The 21,181-nt window shown below is 43.3% G+C and overlaps 1 protein-coding gene across 1 annotated transcript in view; it reads left to right on the top strand.

Moving 5' to 3' along the window:
* Positions 1-21,181, top strand: part of itga11b (integrin, alpha 11b) — a 67,040-nt gene that overhangs the window by 29,715 nt on the left and 16,144 nt on the right. The window contains exons 7-18 of the mRNA XM_033634543.2: positions 283-431; positions 518-662; positions 861-1,026; positions 7,281-7,351; positions 11,584-11,728; positions 11,908-12,056; positions 12,280-12,423; positions 12,552-12,755; positions 12,841-12,971; positions 13,587-13,759; positions 20,371-20,510; positions 20,615-20,725. Of these exons, the coding sequence (XP_033490434.2) occupies positions 283-431; positions 518-662; positions 861-1,026; positions 7,281-7,351; positions 11,584-11,728; positions 11,908-12,056; positions 12,280-12,423; positions 12,552-12,755; positions 12,841-12,971; positions 13,587-13,759; positions 20,371-20,510; positions 20,615-20,725 (1,728 nt within the window). The remainder of the gene's footprint in view (positions 1-282; positions 432-517; positions 663-860; positions 1,027-7,280; positions 7,352-11,583; positions 11,729-11,907; positions 12,057-12,279; positions 12,424-12,551; positions 12,756-12,840; positions 12,972-13,586; positions 13,760-20,370; positions 20,511-20,614; positions 20,726-21,181) is intronic.

Raw genomic sequence — 21,181 nt, 5'->3', positions numbered from 1 at the left:
AAGGGGTCCACAGACCCCGAAGGTTTCTTGAGGGAGTTCCAGGGGGTCCCCAAAAATGGTGAATTTTTCATTTTCACTATTTAGAAGTGAGCCCAGTGTGAGTGAGAAAGTCATGAGTGGCTGCTCTGATCAAAGGTTTCACTTCCTCCACAGTTATCTTCTTATCTACAGCTGACAACAATAGACTTCTGGTGTAACCACTGAGCTAGATGTTGCAGCAGTGAAGTGGTGATGCCTTCAGGTACAGTGTTCAGGTGTGGACTAAGCTGTGTTTTGTTGCAGGTGGGTGTGGTTCAGTACGGCTCAACGGTGGTCCACGAGTTCGGTTTGGGTGAGTACCAGACGGTAGACGAGGTGGTGGAGGCCGCCAGAGGCATCGACCAGCGGGGTGGCGAGGAGACGAGGACGGCACTGGGCATCAACGTGGCGCGGTAGGACACCTTATGAATGATAAAGTCACTGTACCTTACAGCAACATACCAGGTTCAGTGATGCTTTACTTTTCTTTGCTGTGCAGGTCTGAGGCGTTCAATCGCGGCGGTCGTCCTGGTGCTAAGAAGGTGATGATCGTGATCACAGATGGAGAATCTCATGACAGTCCACAGCTAGTGCAGGCCGTCGCAGACAGCGAGAAAGACAACATCACCATGTACGCCATCGCTGTGAGTCCGTCCCTCTCTACCTTTAAACCCAGAATACCCTGCTGACTTCCTGTCTGAATTCCTCTCTGACTTCCTGTCAGGTTTCTGTTCCAGAGAACTTCCTTCCTTCTTCTTCCTTACCATTTGTCTCTGAGCACCTGCGCCAAAACTACTTTGTTGTGTTCTACCTCTGGACTTCAAAGACTGTGTCTCATACAGGTTCTGGGTTATTACAACCGTCGGGGAATCAACCCTGAAGCCTTTCTGAAGGAAATCAAGTTCATAGCGAGTGACCCAGATGAGAAGCACTTCTTCAACGTGTCAGATGAGTCGGCACTGAAGGACATCGTGGACGCGCTGGGAGAGAGGATTTTCTCTCTGGAAGGTCAGCTGAGCCTCAGCCTGTTAAGTCTTCTTAAATCTGAAGCTGCATCTTGTGATTGTACAAAAACTTATAAGGTTTTTAAGTCTAAAGAGTCACCACTGTAACATGGGTTATTTTATCAATGGATCAAATGTATAATGTACTGTGGGCCTTTTGGCATTTTTCAGCTCATTATTTTGTTTTTTTTAGGACCAACAACTTTGGCTCTGTCTTTAGCCCACTCATCTTCAGGCAGTAGCATCAGCAAACAAGCTTTGATACTTTGCCACTGTACACCTGCTCAGCAGCAAACAGCGGACAGAGATAGTTAAAGACGAGATGGTGAACGTAGTGGAGCATTTAGCAGCTAAAGAGCAGCAGTTGATGGAGACCAAAAATAGAGCTAACAGAGAGAGAATATTGGACTGACATTCATCAACTGACACAAACGCAAAGACTCGTGATGAATCATAATGTTCTCTCACTCCGACCTTGTCACATATTGACATTTGGTCATGGACTTTCCACGTCCAGATACAACATGAAAGGTACCCTGGGTGCGTTGGTTGTTGACGTTCTGGGACACCGTGTCAAGTTCTGCCTGTTACATGCATTGTCTTCTTTCAAAATACACTTCTGTTTTCACAGGGAATTTACCGAAATTTTCTCTTTCAAAATAAACGCACTACGTTAGTAAAACATCACAAATTGACTTTATTGGCCTTCAATGCACGTGGCCGGGCTTAAGAAAAAAGAACAGGGTCTGGCTTTACAGTTAAACACTGCTCACCTGGGTGAAGGTCGGTGTTTGTTGGACCCATCCACCACCCCTCCTGCCCACCCTATTTGGACCTTTGTCGCCTTAACTTTTGTTTGTGTCTCGCCGTGTTTCCCGCTGATGCCGCTGCACGTCATTCAACTATACCAGCAACCAGCCACGTATCATGCCAACGTTAAAGGATGGCTTTTTCATCAGTGTCTGATGTCAAAAGTCACCTATCAAGCGTCAGATTTTGATGACTTTGGAGTGAGACTGGGTAGGGCTGCATGATTAATCGCAATAAAATCGTGATCTCGATTCATATGCATATGCAATCTAATTTTTCAATGATGGCGATTCCGCCCGTGCCGGGAGTCGGGACATCATCTGCATGAAAACAAGCGCTCCCAACGACGCAGCGTTATACCACGTGATGCAGAGTGACAGCCGGCAAGGCTTTTCAAGAGAAAGCTGAGACACGGGATCAAATATGGGGGGATTGCACATGCGCAGTGTAACTTGAGCTGCGATGCTGGAGGTTGACAGCAGGGGCGCTAGATAAAAAGCGCAGGATCCGCTCAGGCGATCAAGGAGTGCACTTGGTGCGGATCACTCTGCTCTGCCGCCAGGAACAAAGTGGGAGGCAAAGATCCTCTCTGAGGAAAAGGGCTCACTTTGCTACAGGGTTCACCAAAACGTTTTTTTGTTTTTTCTTTTAATAAATTGAACACACATTAAAGTAAGTAAGTAAGTAAATAAAGTTTATTTATATAGCACCTTTTACAGATACTAGATCACAAAGTGCTTTCCAGTAGACAAAACAAGTACAACAATATAACACAACATTAAACAGAGCACAAAACAAAGCATTAAAAGCAAAGCAAGGCAAAAGGTGTCTGCAAAGTGCAAAATGTAAATTAAACATTAGATAAAAGAAAAATAGTAAGAGATTGATGGGGTAAAAGGAGTTAGTTAACCAAAGGCCTGGCTAAAGAGCAGTGTTTTCAGTTGTTTTTTAAAAGTGTCACATGACACTGCGGATCGCAACGAAAAGGGGAGGGCATTTCAAAGTTTGGGAGCAACCGCTTGAAATGCTCGGTCTCCACGAGTGACGAAACGAGTACGTGGAACTGACAGTAGGAGCTGATCCGAGGATTTTGAGTGCGACAAGGAGTGTAAGGTTGAAGGAGGTCTGTGATGTATGCAGGGGCTAGACCATGTAGGGCTTTAAAAGTCAAGAGCAATACTTTAAAGTTGATTCGGAATTCTACTGGAAGCCAGTGCAAGGAGGACAGGATTGGAGTGATATGAGCCCTCTTATTGCTACAGGTTAAAAGCCGAGCAGCAGCATTTTGGATAGTTTGGAGACGGGCCAGAGAGGATTTATTCAAACAGGTAAAAAGAGTATTGGCATAGTCTAAGCGAGAGCTAATAAAAGCATGAATGATCATTTCCAATTCAGCTTTGGACACAACTGACCTTAATTTGGCAATGTTCCTAAGTTGTGAGAAACAAGATCGGGTGAGTAGGCTGACGTGATTATCAAATGATAGGGCTTGGTCGAATATGACACCTAAATTACGAAGTTTGCATTGGACACAATTGGTTAAAGACCCGATACAAGACTTCACGTTTGAGATTACAATGTCTGGGGCAACAATTAGAGTTTCTGTCTTTTCATTATTAAGTTGGAAGAAGTTGTCCGACATCCAGATTTTTATGGCCTCTAGACAATCAAGTAAACTAGATAGTTTGTGAACCTCTTCAGGTAAAAATGAACAGTACAGTTGAATGTCATCTGCATAGAAATGATAGGAAATGCCTTCGAATCTGTCAATAATGCGACCTAGAGGCAACATATAGAGGGCAAATAACATAGGACCGAGGACAGAACCCTGCGGGACACCACATGACAAAGGTGCCGGGTCAGACATGAACTGACCCACAGACACAGAAAAACTCCTATCAGTCAGATATGATTTTAAAAAGTCTAATGCAGACCCAGAGATACCATAATGGTACAACCTGCTCAAGAGGATCTTGTGATCAACTGTATCAAAAGCTGAGCTGAGATCTAGTACGAGGAGAGAGCATTTCCCATCATCCGCCGCCATCAGCATATCATTAGTAACTTTAACCAAGGCCGTTTCAGTGGAGCGCAGCTTCCGAAAACCGGACTGAAAGGTGTCATACAACATATGTGAATTTATCACTGAAGAGAGCTGCCCAGCAACAGTTTTTTCCAGGAGTTTGGACAGAAGAGGTAGCTTGGAGATAGGCCTGTAGTTATTCAGGAGGGAAGAGTCAAGATTTGTTTTTTTCAGCAGTGGCTGCACAACAGCATGTTTCAATTGGGAAGGAAATGAGCCAGTTGACAGGCAGAGATTGATCATGGATACGATAGATGGGCCAATGGAATTAAAGACTTTAAGAAACAGAGATGGAGGTAGAATGTTGAAAGGGGTGGATGATGGCTTGATTTTCGACACCAAATTTGAGAGGTCATCTATAGATATAGGTGAGAAGGAGTTCAAAATTGTGGGGCTGGGGTTACCAACGGGCAGATGATTGGAGGATGGGGAGATGCTTGCTCTGACAGTGTTGACTTTATCAACAAAATACTTAAGAAAAGAATTACAGTCAGTGTCTGAGAAAACAGGAGGAGGTGGCAGTACAGGAGATACAATAGAATTGATGGTGTCAAAAAGGACACTAGAATTTCCCTTGCTAGATTCAATAATTTTGGCGAAGTATGCAGACCTAGCATCTCTCACCATTTCATTAAAATGCACTAAGAGTTCTTTAAGATGTTGTCGATGGATGTCAAGTTTGGGGGCTTTCCATAGACGTTCATATTTCCTACAATCCCGCCTAACACTACGAATGTGGTTATCAATCCAGGGAGAGGATTTAACAGTAGACACAAGTCTGGATTTAAAGGGGGACACTCTGTCAAGTATATTTGAGCACTGCTCATTAAATAACTCAACAAAAGTCTCTACCTCACTACAGTTAAAAAGTACGTCAGGGTTAAATAAGGCTGAGAAATTTTCCACTGTGCTCTGGTTGATGATGCATGGCGGGAGAAATGTTTACTGGGCAAAAGATCCAGATCAAAAGAGACGTTAAATAAAACACATTTGTGATCACTAAAATGGAGGTCCTCTAAGCGAATACTATTAATACAAAGACCATAAGAAAAGACTAAGTCCAGGGTATGACCAGCTCTGTGTGTAGGGCCAGAGACATGCTGCTTAAAATTAAAAGACTCTGTAATGTCAAGAAAATTAGAGGCAGCCTGTGAAGTAGCATCATCGATGTGCAGGTTAAAATCACCAAACATTAAAACTTTATCTAGTTTTATAACAGAGGATAAAAACTCATTAAACTCAGACAAAAAAGGACCAGAGGGGCCTGGAAGACGATAAATTAAAATACAATAGAATGGGTTTATACGTCCAACTTTTGTCATTTGCAGTTCAAAAGAGGGGAAAGTGTCAGTGCTGACCAGCTGGCAACCAAAACAGTCTTTGAACACCGTGGCAAGTCCACCACCGCAGCCTGACAGTCATGTTGACCTGATGTAACTACAGGCTGCTGGGCAGAGCTCATTAAGATGGACATATTCAGAAACCCGCTACCATGTTTCGGTTAAAAACAGAAAATCCATATCTTCGCTAGTGAATAAGTCATTAAGGAGAGACGTCTTATTGGACACGGAGCGGGCATTAAGGAGAGCCATCCTGACTGGTGAAGACGCGCCATCAGTGACAACGGTAGAGGCGGCCGACAACGGGCGTAGGTAACAGGTGTTCGCCCCCCTGTAACGCCTGCTGGACACCCGCAGGGAGCGTGGTCTAAGGTTCACAATGACAGGGATGGGGAGAGAAGAAAACCACCCGGGGTCATGTGCTCTAGATGTTTTTTCTAGGACTGGAGGGAAGGGTGGGATAATTGAGTTTAGTGGACTTTTAGAGTGAAAGAACATACAAGATCCTGTAGAGAATTAATACATATAATACAATATGATAAACATTGTCAAATTAAATAAAGGAAGAGGATTTTTTAAAGGCAAATAAAATATTGGGGATTTATGTAAAAATATACCTAGAGACATATAAATAATTATATAATTAAAGATATGTAGGCTATGTTAGGTGAATACTCCTGTCAAATGCATGGTGTTGAAATGTTTAATTTTGACTTAATTCCAGGCCTGGAATACCTACCTCAGAAAAATGTTGTTCAACATTGATATTATTGTTAAAATTGTTTAAAACCTGTAAGAGAAGACAAGAGACTAAAGCTAAAACAGGAGTGTTCCCTCTCTGCTGACCAGAGTTTATGTGCCTTGTGTCTCTTGTATCAGGCACAATCATAGGCTTTGCTATTTAATGATATATTTTTTTATTATTTATTTATAATTTTTTGTTACTTTTCCTTTTGTATCAGGAAATAAGCACAATATATCTTTATGTTGAAAAAAATCATGAGAGAATCGTGATCTCAATTATAAGCCAAAAAATCGTGATTCTCATTTTTTCCAGAATCGTGCAGCCCTACGACTGGGTTGGTTCACCATATGGACTTTATGATGTGACAATATGTTATGTTACCAAAAAATGTATTTATGAAGATTTATGAAATTAGTTCTCAGACTCAGTCCACTTTCTTTTCTCCTCCATGTTAAGTTATGTAGGGACAAGCTGCTTATGTGAACTTTTATACTGCAAGTGGCTGCTTTCGCATTCATATGGCTCAGCTGTAGGATGCACAAACCAAAAGAGAAAACTAACGGCTGCAGAGAGCTGTGATGTGGCCTGTTGATTCTCAGTAAGATCAGCACCACTGGCACTATGTGGAATACTTGTAAGAGCTTTAATAAAGGAATGCTTCACCTCCTAAATGATCACTTGTATTTCAATTACTCACCTCATGTTACCTCAAATTCATGAAGAGAACTTTTTCTGTCATGCCTCCACAGTGAACGAAACCAAAAGAAGCAAATTGATTCTTCATGAACTGAAGAAAATGGGGACCGGATTCAACAACAGCTAGACTATATCAAAACATCCATTTACTTAACTGAATGCATGAGCAGAGTTCAAACACATGCACTTGCTCAGGTGTGCTACTCAAGAGACTGTTTATGCAGAAGTGTTTTAGTGACAATGCATGTGTTTTGGAAGAACTGAGCATACGACTGGATAAATGAGACTTGTTTTATACTGCATGAGTTGTGTGAGAGTTTGTAAACGGATGTTTTGATACAGTTTAGCTGCTGTTAAACGCGACCCCTGCTTACTCCAATTCATCGAGAAATTTTGGGATCTCTGATTTGCCATTTATTAATTCTCTGTTCACAATGGAGGCATGTGAGACAAAAAGTTTTCTTTCCAAATTCTGCACAACATGTGGTGAGTAACTGATGTACAGATGGTCATTGTGTGGGTGACGTATTCGTTTGAAATGTGAAAGTAACAGGATGATGTTGTGTGTTGTTTCTGTTTTGCAGGAACCAGCAGTCAGGGTCGAGGGTTTGGTCTGCAGATGGCTCAGGCTGGTTTCTCCTCACATTTAGTCAAAGTGAGTAGCTCACATTCACATTTATGGTCTTATACAGAGCTCTGTTAGTTCAGTTTACACTCCTGTAATTGGAATTTTACAGATTCTTGTGTGTTGGTGTTAGTGAAGCGCTGATGACTCCAGCTTTCTCACTCAACATTATTTTGGATTTGACTCTTAAGTTTCTCTGTGTGCAGATTTTAAGTCTGCAGATTAGTTGTTTGTTTTTTTTTTTTACATCTGTCCGTACTGGATGAAGAATTGTTATAATTTCCCTCAAATCACTGCTGAATAACATCCTGATCTATACTTTAATTTGTAGAAATTAGGGATTTGGCAGGAGTTTCAACTCGATGTAACAGTCACAGAGTTTCCTCCAGTTTTCTCCAGTAAAGCAAATCATAATCCAATATAAACAAGAGACAACAGGAGCAGAGTTAATTCTGATTCCAACAGAAACAGAAGATCAAACTCTTAAATGTTGGGATCAGTATCATCCTCAAACATTAAGTGCTGGTTTGGTTCTGGTGCTGACAGAAGTCTGAAGCTGCAGAATAAGAAGCTTCGAGAAATATTTCTGTTGTTTCTCGTCCAGGGAAAAATCATACTCCACTGAATTCCAACGTCAGGGAGTGAAAATGGTGTCGTGGAAAGTTTCTATGTGTAACACAGAGCAGATGGTTCTCCTGAACGTAAAGCTGCCAACTGAACACACACACACACACACACACACACACACACACACACACACGCATTGATTAATAATGATGCACACCATCGCATACACAGACAAATATGCAGAGTGTTTCCTGCTCACTGAGATTAAAAGGTAAGTATGTGAGATCAGGTGGAAGTCAGACTGATGTGGAAAACAGACGACACAATCATCTCTGACCGAGGCATCGTCCTCCTCTCCCTCCTACACGATTACAACAACAGCCTTTTGACATTTACCAGTGAATATGCAGATCCAGAGTCGGTCCGGTGCAGACAGGATGCTTTGTGGCGCTGCTGTCGCCAAGGATACGCTCATTCACTGTGGTCCTTGACTGACTCAGTGGCCCGTAGAGACGATGACTCAACGCTATAATAACTTTCATATCTGGACTTTCACAAGCGCCAGAGTTCATCTGAGCGTGTGAGTGACTGCACACACGTGTTGCGAGGGCTTTGAGGACGATACTGAAGCTGCTGATGAAATGCAGAAATGATCTTCTTTTGAACAAAAGTGCAGATAAAATTAGAAGAACTTTTACTGCGTTCTCCTCCCCCACCCTCGGTCATGAGGTGCAGACAGAGACTCAAGGTTCTACAGTATCAAACTGAGACCTGAACCAGGCTCTGAAGCAGAGTATAAGCGAAACTAACCAGTCGACTTGTTCCTTTCTGCCTGAGCTCGGCTCATAATGCCAAATAAAAATCGAAACTCTCAAAACATTACACTGGCACTGGTGTTATTGTCCTCAAAGAGAAAAAGTGTCATCTGATAATATAAAGTAAACTAACCAGTTAAAACTTTGACTTTTTAACCCCAGTGATTTGAGACTTCAGTTGGACTTGAGTTTCTTGGCTTGTGAGACTGGCTCTCCTGCTCAGTGGCAGAATATTCAGCCAGCAGGTCACGCTGAACGTGTGCAGTGATAAATCCACTCAGCCTCTGAGGCTGTTGGTTGCAAAGTTCAGATTCAGTACTTCACTGCTGAGGCTTTTAATCATGGGACTTTTATTTTATGTCTACTGACTTGTTTATGATCTGAGATTCAAAGAACACTGACTTTGGCCTTGAATGTCAAGTTTTGGACCTGTGTCATGGTGTACGACGCTCCAGCTGAACACTTAATTCGATTTATAATTCAGTGTTAGTTTTTACTTTGAGTATATCAACTGAACTGGATGCTGTGTTTCAAGACTGTTTTGGTGACAACAATAGTACAGCCAGAATATTCGCATTTAAAAAACATTTTTGCAGTCTGCAAATCATGTTTATGTTTTGAATTTGTGTTTTGGCCTGTTGCGCCACCCACTGCCGTCTACCAGTCACGCAGTCAGTAGAGTCTCAGCATCAGTTACAGTTACGACTGAGCTACAGCAGCACGGCAAGCAGCATTAGCAGTGTCCCAGTACATAGCATTAGCAGCCGGCTCCTCCTCAGCTGTATCCCGGCAGCAGCGTTAGCAGCAGAGAAGCCGGACTTGCTCAAATGGTCCGCTGGAAAACCGAAGATCGAGGACGCGGCGACACGGCCCTGCCACGGCAGCCGCCTGTGGGCAAACAAATCAGTCTCCAGTGTGCTGCTGTCCAGCAACCTCAAATCTGTATCAGTATTTTGAATTTGAGTGCAGTAACCGTTTTGGCCACATTCTTACATACAGCGCCTTTAAGGTCTCTAATCAAGTACAGATATGAGGTACTCTTACTTTACTTGAGTATTCTCATTTAATGCCACTTTATACCGCAGAAATAAATACTTTTTTGTGGATTTGGATGACAAAACTGTCATTTATCTTGAGCTAAGCAAACCATTTAAAACATATGTGATTATCTGGAAATTAATTGTCTCAAAGCTAGGGATGCGACAGTATAAGACTTTATCACAGATCTGCTGTGAAAAAGCACTCACAATAAGTTAATTGTGGTGAATTGTATTACTGGGATAATCCTGAATATCGTGCCCAGCAGCATCGAAAGAGTCTGCTGCCAACAATAAAAGAGAACACTTAATGGTCACAGTCTACCATCAAATCAATTTAACTTGAGGGATATCTATGTGTCCATTTAGGGAGCACCAGTGATTGTGAATCAGCTTCAGCTGTGTTGGTGCAAATCAAAGTGACAACAGGTGCAACAGAGAGGCAAAAGCAAGACAGCCCCCAAAAGGGAATGGTTTTATATGTGGTGTCCACAGACAGTTGCTCTCTCCTTATCCTTCCTGACTGATTCTTCTCTAGTTTGGTCTTCTGCTAGCGTCTTTGTCACTGCTGGTAGCATGAGGTGGCACCTGCAGCCCAATCAGGTTGCACAGGTAGTCCAGCTCCTCCAGGATGACACATCCATACGTGTGGTAGCAAGAAGGTTTGCTGTGTCTCCCAGCACAGTCTCAAGAGCATGGAGGAGATACCAGGAGACCGGCCATTACACGAGGAGAGCTGGACAGGGCCGTAGAAGGGCATCAACCCAGCAGCAGGACCGGTATCTGCTCCTTTGTGTGAGGAGGAACAGGAGGAGCACTGCCACAGCCCTACAAAATGATCTCCAGCAGGCTACTGGTGTGCATGTTTCTGACCACACTGTCAGAAACAGACTCCATGAGGGTGGCATGAGGGCCCGACGTCCTCTAGTGTGACCTGTACTCACAGCCCAGCACCATGCAGCTTGATTGGCATTCACCAGAATTGGCAAGTCCACCACTGGCGCCCTGTTCTCTTCACAGATGAGAGCAGGTTCATACTGAGCACATGTGACAAGCGTGAAAGAGTCTGGAGATTCCGTGGTGAACGTTCTGCTGCCTGTAACATCATCCAGCATGACTGGTTTGGCGGTGGGTCAGTAATGGTCTTGGGAGGCATGTCCTTGGAGGGTTGCACAGACCTCCATGTCAGAGCCAGGATCAGTACCAGGATGAAACACTTACAATTTTCTGCATAATCAGTGCTTCTACTTTTGATACATAAACTTATTTTTTGCTGTTAATACTTTTACGTTTGAAGGCAGAGATTGCACTCGTAATAAAGTGTTTTCACACTACTTTTACTTAAGTTAAGGGTCTGTGTACTTTCTTCATCACTGTCCTCGGGCTTCTGTGTTTTTGGGTCCTTAGAGCAGTAGACTCAGCTGACTTCCTGCTGATGACCCACATTCACAAACGGACAAATAACATGATAAATATACTGATACAGCCTTTCAAGGATTTATAACAAAACTTCAGTGCCCCAACAGATCAATAGTCACCTCAGAGGGTTTGTGATGCCTTAAAAATTAAGCTCAGCTCTCAGATGGTAAAATCATTCAGGAACTGTGTAGCTGGAACCTTTCTGCATCCTGTTACTGGAGCTGCACGATGGGAAAAACATCTCCGGTCAGCATATGTGAGAACAGAAGCACCGAAACATCTCAACTTGGAATCACGTTGTGCAGAAGTGGGTCAATGACTCTACTGATGGAGTCATTCAACACTTCCAGGTTTTACTGGGATATCATCCTGTTGTCCTGGCTGTGTTACAGTGTCTCCATTAAAATCTACATTCTCCCTTCAGGACGGCATTCTGCTCGGGGCGGTGGGAGCCTATGACTGGAACGGTGCTGTGCTGAAAGAGACTAAACACGGGAAAGTTGTTCCACCAAAGTTCTCCTATAAGGATGAGTTTCCAGACGAGCTGAAGAACCATGGAGCCTATCTGGGTAATGAATAAGAATACATTTGGTTGCGGATGATGAATGTTCTGATCAGTTTTCATGAGACACAGTTCATTCCATCACTATCCTTAGTCTGTGCTTCCTGGGAAACAAAAGGGAAAAGAACAAAAGAGTAAAAGGTCTTGACTCTAGTTGGTTTGTTTTTGTGTCTTCTCTGGCCTCAGGTTACTCGGTGGGTTCGCTCATTTCATCTCGCGGCTCTCAGCTCTACGTGTCCGGGGCTCCAAGGTTCAACCACACAGGGAAGGTCATCGTGTTCACCCTGAAGAACACTGGAAACCTGACCATCCTGCAGGCCCTGCTGGGAGAACAGGTCACACACATGCACACACACACATAGAAGCATGTAGATATTACATATGCAACATATGGTTGTTTCCATGATGAGCCCAGCTGTTTCCTCTGGCTGTTATTGATGCTTGTTGTACAACTGACCTGAAACTGGTGTTTGCACAGAGCTACACAGTACAGGGTACAGTATATATGATGTTGCTGTTGTTTTCTTTTCTAACATGTTTTGTTTTCTTCTTTTCCAGATCGGCTCATATTTTGGCAGCGAGTTGTTATCAATGGACGTAGACAGTGACGGACAGACAGACATACTGCTCGTGGCAGCACCCATGTTCTGCAGTCAAGGCTGGGAAAGAGGGAGGGTCTACATCTACACTGTCACACCACAGGTACACTACATAAGGTTGACCCAAACTGTTTGGAGGCTCTGAGCAGCTAAACAAAGGTACAACAACTTGTACTGGACACTTCAGGGAGCATGAAAACACACACACTAAACTAAACACTCTCTGTCCAGACATCATTGATCCTGCAGGGGGCGCTAGAGGTCTCTGACCGCTCTCAGAACTCCCGGTTGGGATCAGCGATGGCCCAGATACCCGACATGAACGGGGACGGGTTCAAGGAGTTGGTGGTAGGAGCACCACTGGAGGACGACCACCAGGGGGCGGTGTACGTATATTACGGCCAGGACAAAACCATCCAACGCCAGTACAGACAGGTAACAGATCCTGAACCAGTTCAAACAATACATGGAACCTGAGCAGGAGACATACGTAACTTCTGTGTTCATTCTGTCTCTGCAGCGTCTGTCTGCAGCCGGTTTCTCTGCTGGTCTGAAGTATTTCGGTCAAAGTCTTCACGGTGTTCTGGATGTCAATGCAGACGGGCTTGTCGACCTCGCAGTGGGAGCACTGGGAGCTGCTGTCATTGTCTGGTCAGAGCATCTCACACACACACACACACACGCTAGCAAACGTGTTTTGTAGCCATGCTTTGTTGAGATATTTCAGTCTTGACCAAAGTGATGGCTCCACCACTTTGTTCTTGACTGAAATATCTCGACAACTGCGAGATGGATTTCCATTTAAAGTTTTATAGATGTTCACGTTCCCCAGAGGATGAACCCTGCTGACTTTGGTGGCCCTCTGACTTTTCCTCTAGCGCCACCATAAGGTTTATATTCATGATTCCGACGGAAAAATCTTGACAACTATTGGATTTATTGCCATAACATTTGATAGACATATTAAAGGTTCCTAGAGGATAAATTCTAATAACTTTAATGATCCTCTAACACTATCTCTACTGCCACCATAGACTGACATTTGTGGTTAAAGAGACTTACTCTAAAATGTAAGTACTTTAAACCTAATTTCCTGGAGTCACTTTTAATCTTAATCCAAGAAGAAAAGTCTTCCCACTGAAATGTCATGATGAGCTTTAAAGTAGGCAGTCTTTTTCTTCCTAAATTGATAACTGACTCTCCACACAGTCAGTAATACAAGTGACAAACGCAACGTCCTGATGATGGCGTTCTTCCTACCCACAGGTCTCGTGGTGTGGTGCGGATTCAGGCCAAGCTGACCTTTGAACCGGAGAAGGTCAACATCTTTAACAAAGACTGTCTGCGAGGAGGGAAGGAGGTCACCTGCATGTCCGTTATCGTCTGTCTGAGTCTGGAGTCCAGGACGAAGAGCAAGACAAAGTCCAGGACGGATGTCGGTAGGTGGGAGGCACACGTTGTCATGGTAACTAAAGATTTAGACAATTGTGACGAGATCAAGTTAGTTAGTTTTTTGTCAAATACCAACACATTCTCACTCCGACTTTGTCACATCGACGTTTGGTCATAGACTTTCCACGTCCACATACTATGTGTAAGGTACCCTGGGAGTGTTAGTTGTCGACATTTGGGGATGCCGTCTCAACTCCAGCCTGTTACATGTATTGTCTGTTTTCAAAATACACTTCAATTTTCACAGGAAATGCATACAGTCTCTTCTGAAATGGTGTTTTTTACTTCAACAACAAACACACGTGGTTACGTTTAGCCAACATGCACATTGTTGGGTTACGGAAAAAAGAACAGGATTTGGTTTTCCAATCTCACAGGAAGCAACATCAGCCTCCCAGGTGAAAGGCAGTGAGAGTTGGACCCATTCACCACCACTTGGACTTTTTGTCCCCTTCCCTTACGTTGTTGTCCTGCTGTGTTTCCCCCCAGTGTTGCCGGGCACCATTACACAATAAGTTACACAATAACGACGAACCAGCCGTGTATCATGCTGAGGTGGCAGGATGGCTTTTGTCATTGGTGTCTGATGCTGACCAAGCACCAATACTCAACGACTTTGAAGTGAGACTGCTTTGCAAATTCAGTGAATATCTCCTCATGGGCCACTCACTGTCCGTTTTTATGTATGCACTGTAAAAAGAAAAACTGGTGATCTTACACAACCCGGGCTCAATAATGGGGAACAAATGAAGTGGCTCGCACTGAGCTACACAACATTATTCCAACCAAACCAGTGTTTGCGAACATAATTGTATAAAGAGAGGGGCAGTGGAAGTGAGAGGGACGGTAAATCTGGCACACGCTAACACACGAAACTCCACAACACATCGTCAACAATCTTTCTCAAGAATCGCTTGTGCCACCTTTAAACATTAAATATTACTACTGAGTATAACTTTAATCAATAAAATAAAGAGGAGGTTAAGGCTTGCTGACTATCCATCCAATAATTAGATCTCTTTATTTCATTCTTGCAAATTTGACTGTAAACTGTGAGCTAACTAACAAGCCATGTCTGTGTGTGTTCATGTGTTCATCTGAGTCTCTGACTGATCTCAGAACTCAGATCTTCTGTCTCCTCTTAAGCAGACTCATAAGGTTAAAGAGATACACACGTTTTTCACTGAAGTTAAAAGATTTTCAATCTGCACGAACACGTCTTTGACTCATTTCACGCTGCCTTGGGTAAATTTACATCTAATTGCATATTTTGGTTGACCTTTTATGCAATCACGTCATGTCTGAAATAGCTTCAATATTCTGTCTGAACACACAGTAAAAACTAACCTCTAAAATTCAGTTTTAGGACTTTGCCACTGAGTTAAGATTTGTGGATGTTTGTCAAGTTGTGTTTTTGTCATCATTTCTTTTTAATGGTGTTTTAATATTTGCTTCCAGCTGAATGAATTGAGCTGTTTCTGCATCAAATCAACCAAAACAGCTAAAATTTTCACAGTTTAAAATGGTCAACTCAGAGAATACATCAACAATGTCTTGGTCTTTTTTTGTGCCACTGACTCACTGAATAACAGAGACTAACATTCGTAGTCCCACTTGATGCTCAAAGAGGGAATACAAAGTGGACAAGAGCTGCATAGTCGATGAGCTACTCTCTCTTATACCTTTTTCATCAAAATTGGCATGTTTTCATGTTTATTTGAATCGCAGAAAACCACTTAAAATAGGTGATAGACTCTTTTTCCATTGCCAGTAGACGCCTTTCTGTTTTTTTACTGGTGTGTCACAGTCGACCTCATAAACACACTGGAAACAGGTTAGTAAACAGTAGAAAGCAGCATGGACGCCAGTGAAAAAGCTATTGTGGTTTCTTCTTTTTTTATATCTCTTACTTATTCAGACTGTCTTTCAAACTTACTGCTGACTAAATTAGAACAATGTTTGAGCAGTGCTTGGACGGAGAAGGATGGAAATGTTGGTGATGCATTGCTGCATTGTGATGAGGTGAAAATGAATGCATCCACCTGGGTGTCATATTTCCATCACTGGCAATTGGAGCTGAAGCCAATGAAAACCCTTGACTATAGTCATTTTTCCCGAGAATGAAAACTTTTCCCATTAAACAAAAAAGCCAGATTATAGCAAGTTTTCGTCCAGTGGCAAAGCCAGGGGCCTTATTGAACAGGGTATCAGGGGCCCAATAGTTTATCGTTGACCTCTTGTGAGTTAATCGGTTCATGTTTGTGCCACATGTTTTATCCTCGTGGAGTAATGGAAGAATAGCGCTTGTTTTTCACCTCTGTGTGACCCTCATGGATCGTTGCACTTCCTTGAGTTGTGCTCTCGTGACTCCGCCTGCATGCACCTTCCTCGTCTCCTGGTGATGCTGGTAAACAGCTGAGCTTTGATGATGAAACCGTGACATAAATCTAGCCCAGATTAAAACATGAAGTGTCAAAGCAGACCAATGGAGTGAATTAACTTGCATAAATGAAATCAGTGTGAAGGAAGGAGGCACAAAGTTCACAGTGACAAAATCTAATCTGTGTTCAAGAGGGTGTTTACTCATCCTGTTACGGTTCATCATGAGATCATGTTGGACTTGATTTCATTTGGCTAGTCATGGTTTGACCTGAGCTCTTACAGTCCCTCCCACGTGCCTTTGACTTTCACTCCCAGCTGCTCAGTAGCAGGTTGCGGTCGTACCCAGCAGCTTCCTAGAGGAGAATGGAGGTGAATGAATGACAGGAAAAGATTAATTGTACAGAATCTAACAGCTGTCCACTCTTCCAGCTGTGTGGACATTTGTGTCGGACCCATCCAGATGTTTGGTGTTTGACCGTCAGTGTGTGGAAAGTCTTGCCGTGGTCTTTTCCTCGCAGCAGATTCCCCACAGTGCTTTGTGTTGTCGTGTCTCTGTGTAATTGGCTGCAGATGTGCGGGCCGGCTGCATGGAAACCTCGCTAACATGCTAACACCAGCCAGCCGCCGTTAAACTGTGTCACTCCTCCTCCCTCCATCACTTCATACCTTCATACCTTCCGCTCGTCTTTCTTTCTCCTCATCTTCCCTCAGAATCATCTGGTTCGGATTAGACACACGCACATTTACACTCTCACACAAACAGAGATGCATGCATGGACACACGCCAACACGCCACATGGTACCAACCAAACGCACGTCAGTGGACAGTTAGAAGACAGGAGCGACGGTTGACCAAACATGAACCTTTGTTTTAAGAGTTAGTCGAGTTTATTGATCTCAGTGCAGACGTGGCGTTTCTAATATGAGCTGTGCTGGACGGCAGCAGCTTACCTCAGCTCTCTGTGCTCTCATAAATCAAAACCCAGCTTCAGTTGTTAAACAGATGAGAATGAGCTCTGCAGTCACACTCAGGGCAACTGCATCCAACAGCTAATGAGGAGCAGGAAATGCATCACTTTATTAATCAATAACAAAGGAGAAGAAGAAGTTACTGCCCCAGTTAAAAAGTAATTAGGAGCATAAATGTATAAATTACATGTGCAGCATATCTGGTGTGGTGTGTGCATTTTATTTGGACTGAGGCTACATCCACATAAATAGGCATTTGTTTTACATGCACAAATAATGCTTCATTCATGCCAAACATCCACATTACTCCTATGTTTTGGAACCCCTAAGGGCGCAGTTATACTCTAAGTATGGAAATAGCTATGTCCGTTTCAAATGTTGTAAACATCACTGCCCTCTTACTCCCACGTGTCCATAATGTTGGCACAGATGCAGCTAATAGATGGCACTAGAGGGCAGAGTAAAAAAATTCACACAGCAACAAACAAGGTGATGGCGGAGGAGGTCGTAATAATGGACCTTTTAATGGAGCCAGTGTTGCAGCCAACAGTGGTTTGTGAGGCCAGTTAAATACATCGCAACATGGAGATGGAAAATTATTTTCACTATATAACCCAGTCGTTTTGTTTAACCATTTTTTAAAATGTCTTTGTCGTCTCCTACGGTCGTATCTCACTTGAACTATGCTAGATTCCTCCAACGATCTCTGGGATTACTGCTCTGTTTCATTTGTATCTGTAAGCTTTAAGAAAACAAAGCGAATATGAAAGAAATAAATGAACAAAATGATGATGCAGCCATCCACTTTTGCTTCTCGATTGTGTCTTAGGATGTGTCATCCACCACCCCAACACTTCCAACCACCCCACTTGGACTTCTCGTCCCCTTAACTTACGTTGTTGTCCCACCGCGTTTCCCCCCGCCACTGCCAGGCGCAGTGACACAATAACGACCACCTTCCATGTACAATGCTGTCGTGAAAGGACGGCTTAATTCATCAGTGTCTGACACCGGAAGTCACTGCCCAAACACAGCAGACACTCACCTTTGCTTCTTGATTGTGTCTTACCAGTCACGATGTGCCAGACCAAAACATCATAGCTGGGTCGACATCCCTTTTGTGAGTTTATCCTTCTTGTGTGGTTACTTACTTCATGTTGTCATGGCTTCCTCCGCTAATGCTCCCTGTACTGCCATGATATGTCGCTGTATTTGCTAACAACGGCCCCCAATCTGTTTTCTGCCACCTTGACAGCCTTATACTCATGTGTTTCTCTTAGTAACAGTCCCACCTTGTTGTCAGTCCAAGCAAAGAAAACTCTGGTCTTACTTCTCACCATCTCTGTAGCATTTTCTAACTGAGCAGTCAACCCCAGAATAGACAATCTGCTTCCTGTTTATGTTGGCACCTGCATGGCCAACGTACATGACGCATGGACGGAGATTATTCCTGAAACAGTGCTAAAATGCACATGTGCACAGAGAGCATTTTAAAGGTAAAGTGTGTAGGATTTAGTGGCACTTAGTGGTTAGATTGCAGAACTATCTAGAGCTGGTGTCTGGTTTGTCCATTCTGGGCTACTGTAGAAACATGGCTGTGTACCATGGTGATCTCTGTGGACCTGCTCCCTATAGAGATATAAACGGCTCATTCTAAGGTAACGAAAATGCAATGACTCTTATTTTCAGGTGATTATAAACCAAACAGAACATTATCATTATATTATATTACATTTCTGCTGATACATCCTCCTAAACCCTGCACACTGTCTTGAACTTTTAATATGCTGTTTCAAACTGAAAACACATTGGTGCTGATGTGGCATTAAACAGCTGATTTTACTGATATCCTGCCATGAAGTTTCTCTGTTGATCATCAACACAGTAACTGCACCGCCACATCTACAGACAGCTGTTGGACATGATGAGGATGAAATCACACACATGCACACACGCACAGTGGGTGCATGTGACTGTGCACTTAGACTTCAGCTATTCATGCTGTTAAAGGACAGATTCAGATTTTTCAAGTTTGTCAGAAAGCTATACTCACATGGTGTATGTACATTAATTGATTGATTGATTTGTTGCAAAATATAGTGGACAAAATCCACAGCCCTCGTTGTGTGTAAAAGGAAATTCCAAAGTTCAGCAGAGGTACATTTAAAGCTGAATTAGACAAGTCAAGTGGGAGTCTTCTGAAGTTATCACCAAATTCCTTCAATGTGTTTCCACAGACAGTGTTTCCGGCAGGATAGAAATACAAGGCATGAAACTGGACGTAAAAAGACCCATTATTGTCCGACTCAGACTTCCGAAACCTCATATTCACTTTGGCAAAACTTTAGAACACATTGTTTCACAGACAGAGGACTGTGGATTTTGTTCTGGCGGTGGTATGTCTTGTTTTGGGGTCACCGCACTGAGTGCTCTGATTACCACTCACACCACTGTTGCACAGTAGTTTTTTTTCGGGCTCCTTGTTAGGGTTAGCCATCACCAGTTTGTCAGTCTGGATCTAGAAGTCTCACAGGAGCTACACATATATTATATCATTTTATATTATATAGACATATTGTAGTACAATACAAGTGACAAACAACAATACGAACAAAAACGAACAAACAAACAAAACATACAACAAAAGGAGCCCAAAAAAAATGGATGCACTGGTTTGGCTTAGATTATTTTACTGTAATACACATTGGTGTGTGTGTGTGTGTGTGTGTGTGTGTGTGTGTGTGTGTGTGTGTGTGTGTTCTTGTTTTTGCATAAGCGGTCATGATTTTCTCAGTGAGAAAATTTAAGAGAGATTTTCTCCAGAGTGCGTCCAACCAGGGACTTTGCTCGCATGCCAACCCCTTTAAAAACTATCAACTCCATTCAGTCAAATCTAAAAAAGTTGGCAGCAGAGGGAAAAATCATGTATCAGAGTGACTGGTTCTTGGTTACGTAATCTTGTTAAGTCCTCTTGAGTACAATCACACAACAATAGTCAATGGAAACATTTAGATATGCACAGTTTACTTTTCAGAAATTCCATTAAAACTCAACATTTGGAAACATAATGAGCTCAGTTTGCACTAATGAGCAGCACTCCAGGTGACATCACCTTCTTTCATATCACCTGACAGACCTGTAAAGTCCGCTCTCGCTGTATTTACAATCTCATTGTGCTGCATATGAGCCTCTTTAAAGCCCCCTCTCTCCTTCTCGTCTTCTCTCCTCGTTGTCGTCGCTCTCTCAGCTGTGTGGTACAGCCTGGTGCTGGATGAGAGGCGGTTTCCCCCCCGAGCTGTTCTGGACGAATCAGGTCGACAGCAGCCCAGGAGTCTGTCTCTACAGGTTGGAGGTCAGAGCTGCCAGCGCCTCGGCTTCTCCATTCAGGTCAGAATATCAACCCAAGTATAAAACACAAGAATCCAAAAAGTTCCTCTCAGAGTGAACACGCAAATGTCACTCACACTGTTGCGGACCGTTTCTCTGAACAGGAGACGACTGATTATGGACGTCCCATCGCGGTTGTCCTGGAGACGGGGTTGAAGAGTCTAGATGAGGGGCCGGTGTTGGACCCTGACTGGCCGAGCGTCCTGAGGGCCGAGGTGAGAGCTTGTAGTTACACACAGGTGATGTCACATCTGCCTCTCAGAGCCTGTTGTTGAGTTTTTCATGACCTCCAGATGTAAATATCCCAACCAGGCAGTTGTAGTTTTGCTTAAGCACCAACCACTTTGCTAATACACCGAGTCATTCATCCACCTAACACCGGCCCTTTTTACACAGGGATGGCGCTATAGACCCGGCAGCAAAAGAGCCGTTCTGGGCGTGACGTGTAACACGGCAGCGTTGGCCTCTAGTGTGACATGTAACATTTGGGTCAGGCAGGGCTTCATAGACAATAACAATGACAAAACATGGCAATGACAATCATTTACCGTCCCTTATATGGCGGCTGATCTTGTCGTCTGCTTTAGAGTAAGGAGTTCTCAGACCTCATTGTCTTTCCAATATGCGGACATTTTCCGCTGCTGTTCTTCATCTTTGAGTTAGCCGCTAAC

Source organism: Epinephelus lanceolatus, chromosome 5 (assembly GCF_041903045.1).
Source record: "Epinephelus lanceolatus isolate andai-2023 chromosome 5, ASM4190304v1, whole genome shotgun sequence".
NCBI classification, from domain to species: Eukaryota; Metazoa; Chordata; class Actinopteri; order Perciformes; family Serranidae; genus Epinephelus; species Epinephelus lanceolatus.
Note: the sequence above shows the minus strand (reverse complement) of the source record. Positions and strands in the feature narration are given on the sequence as shown.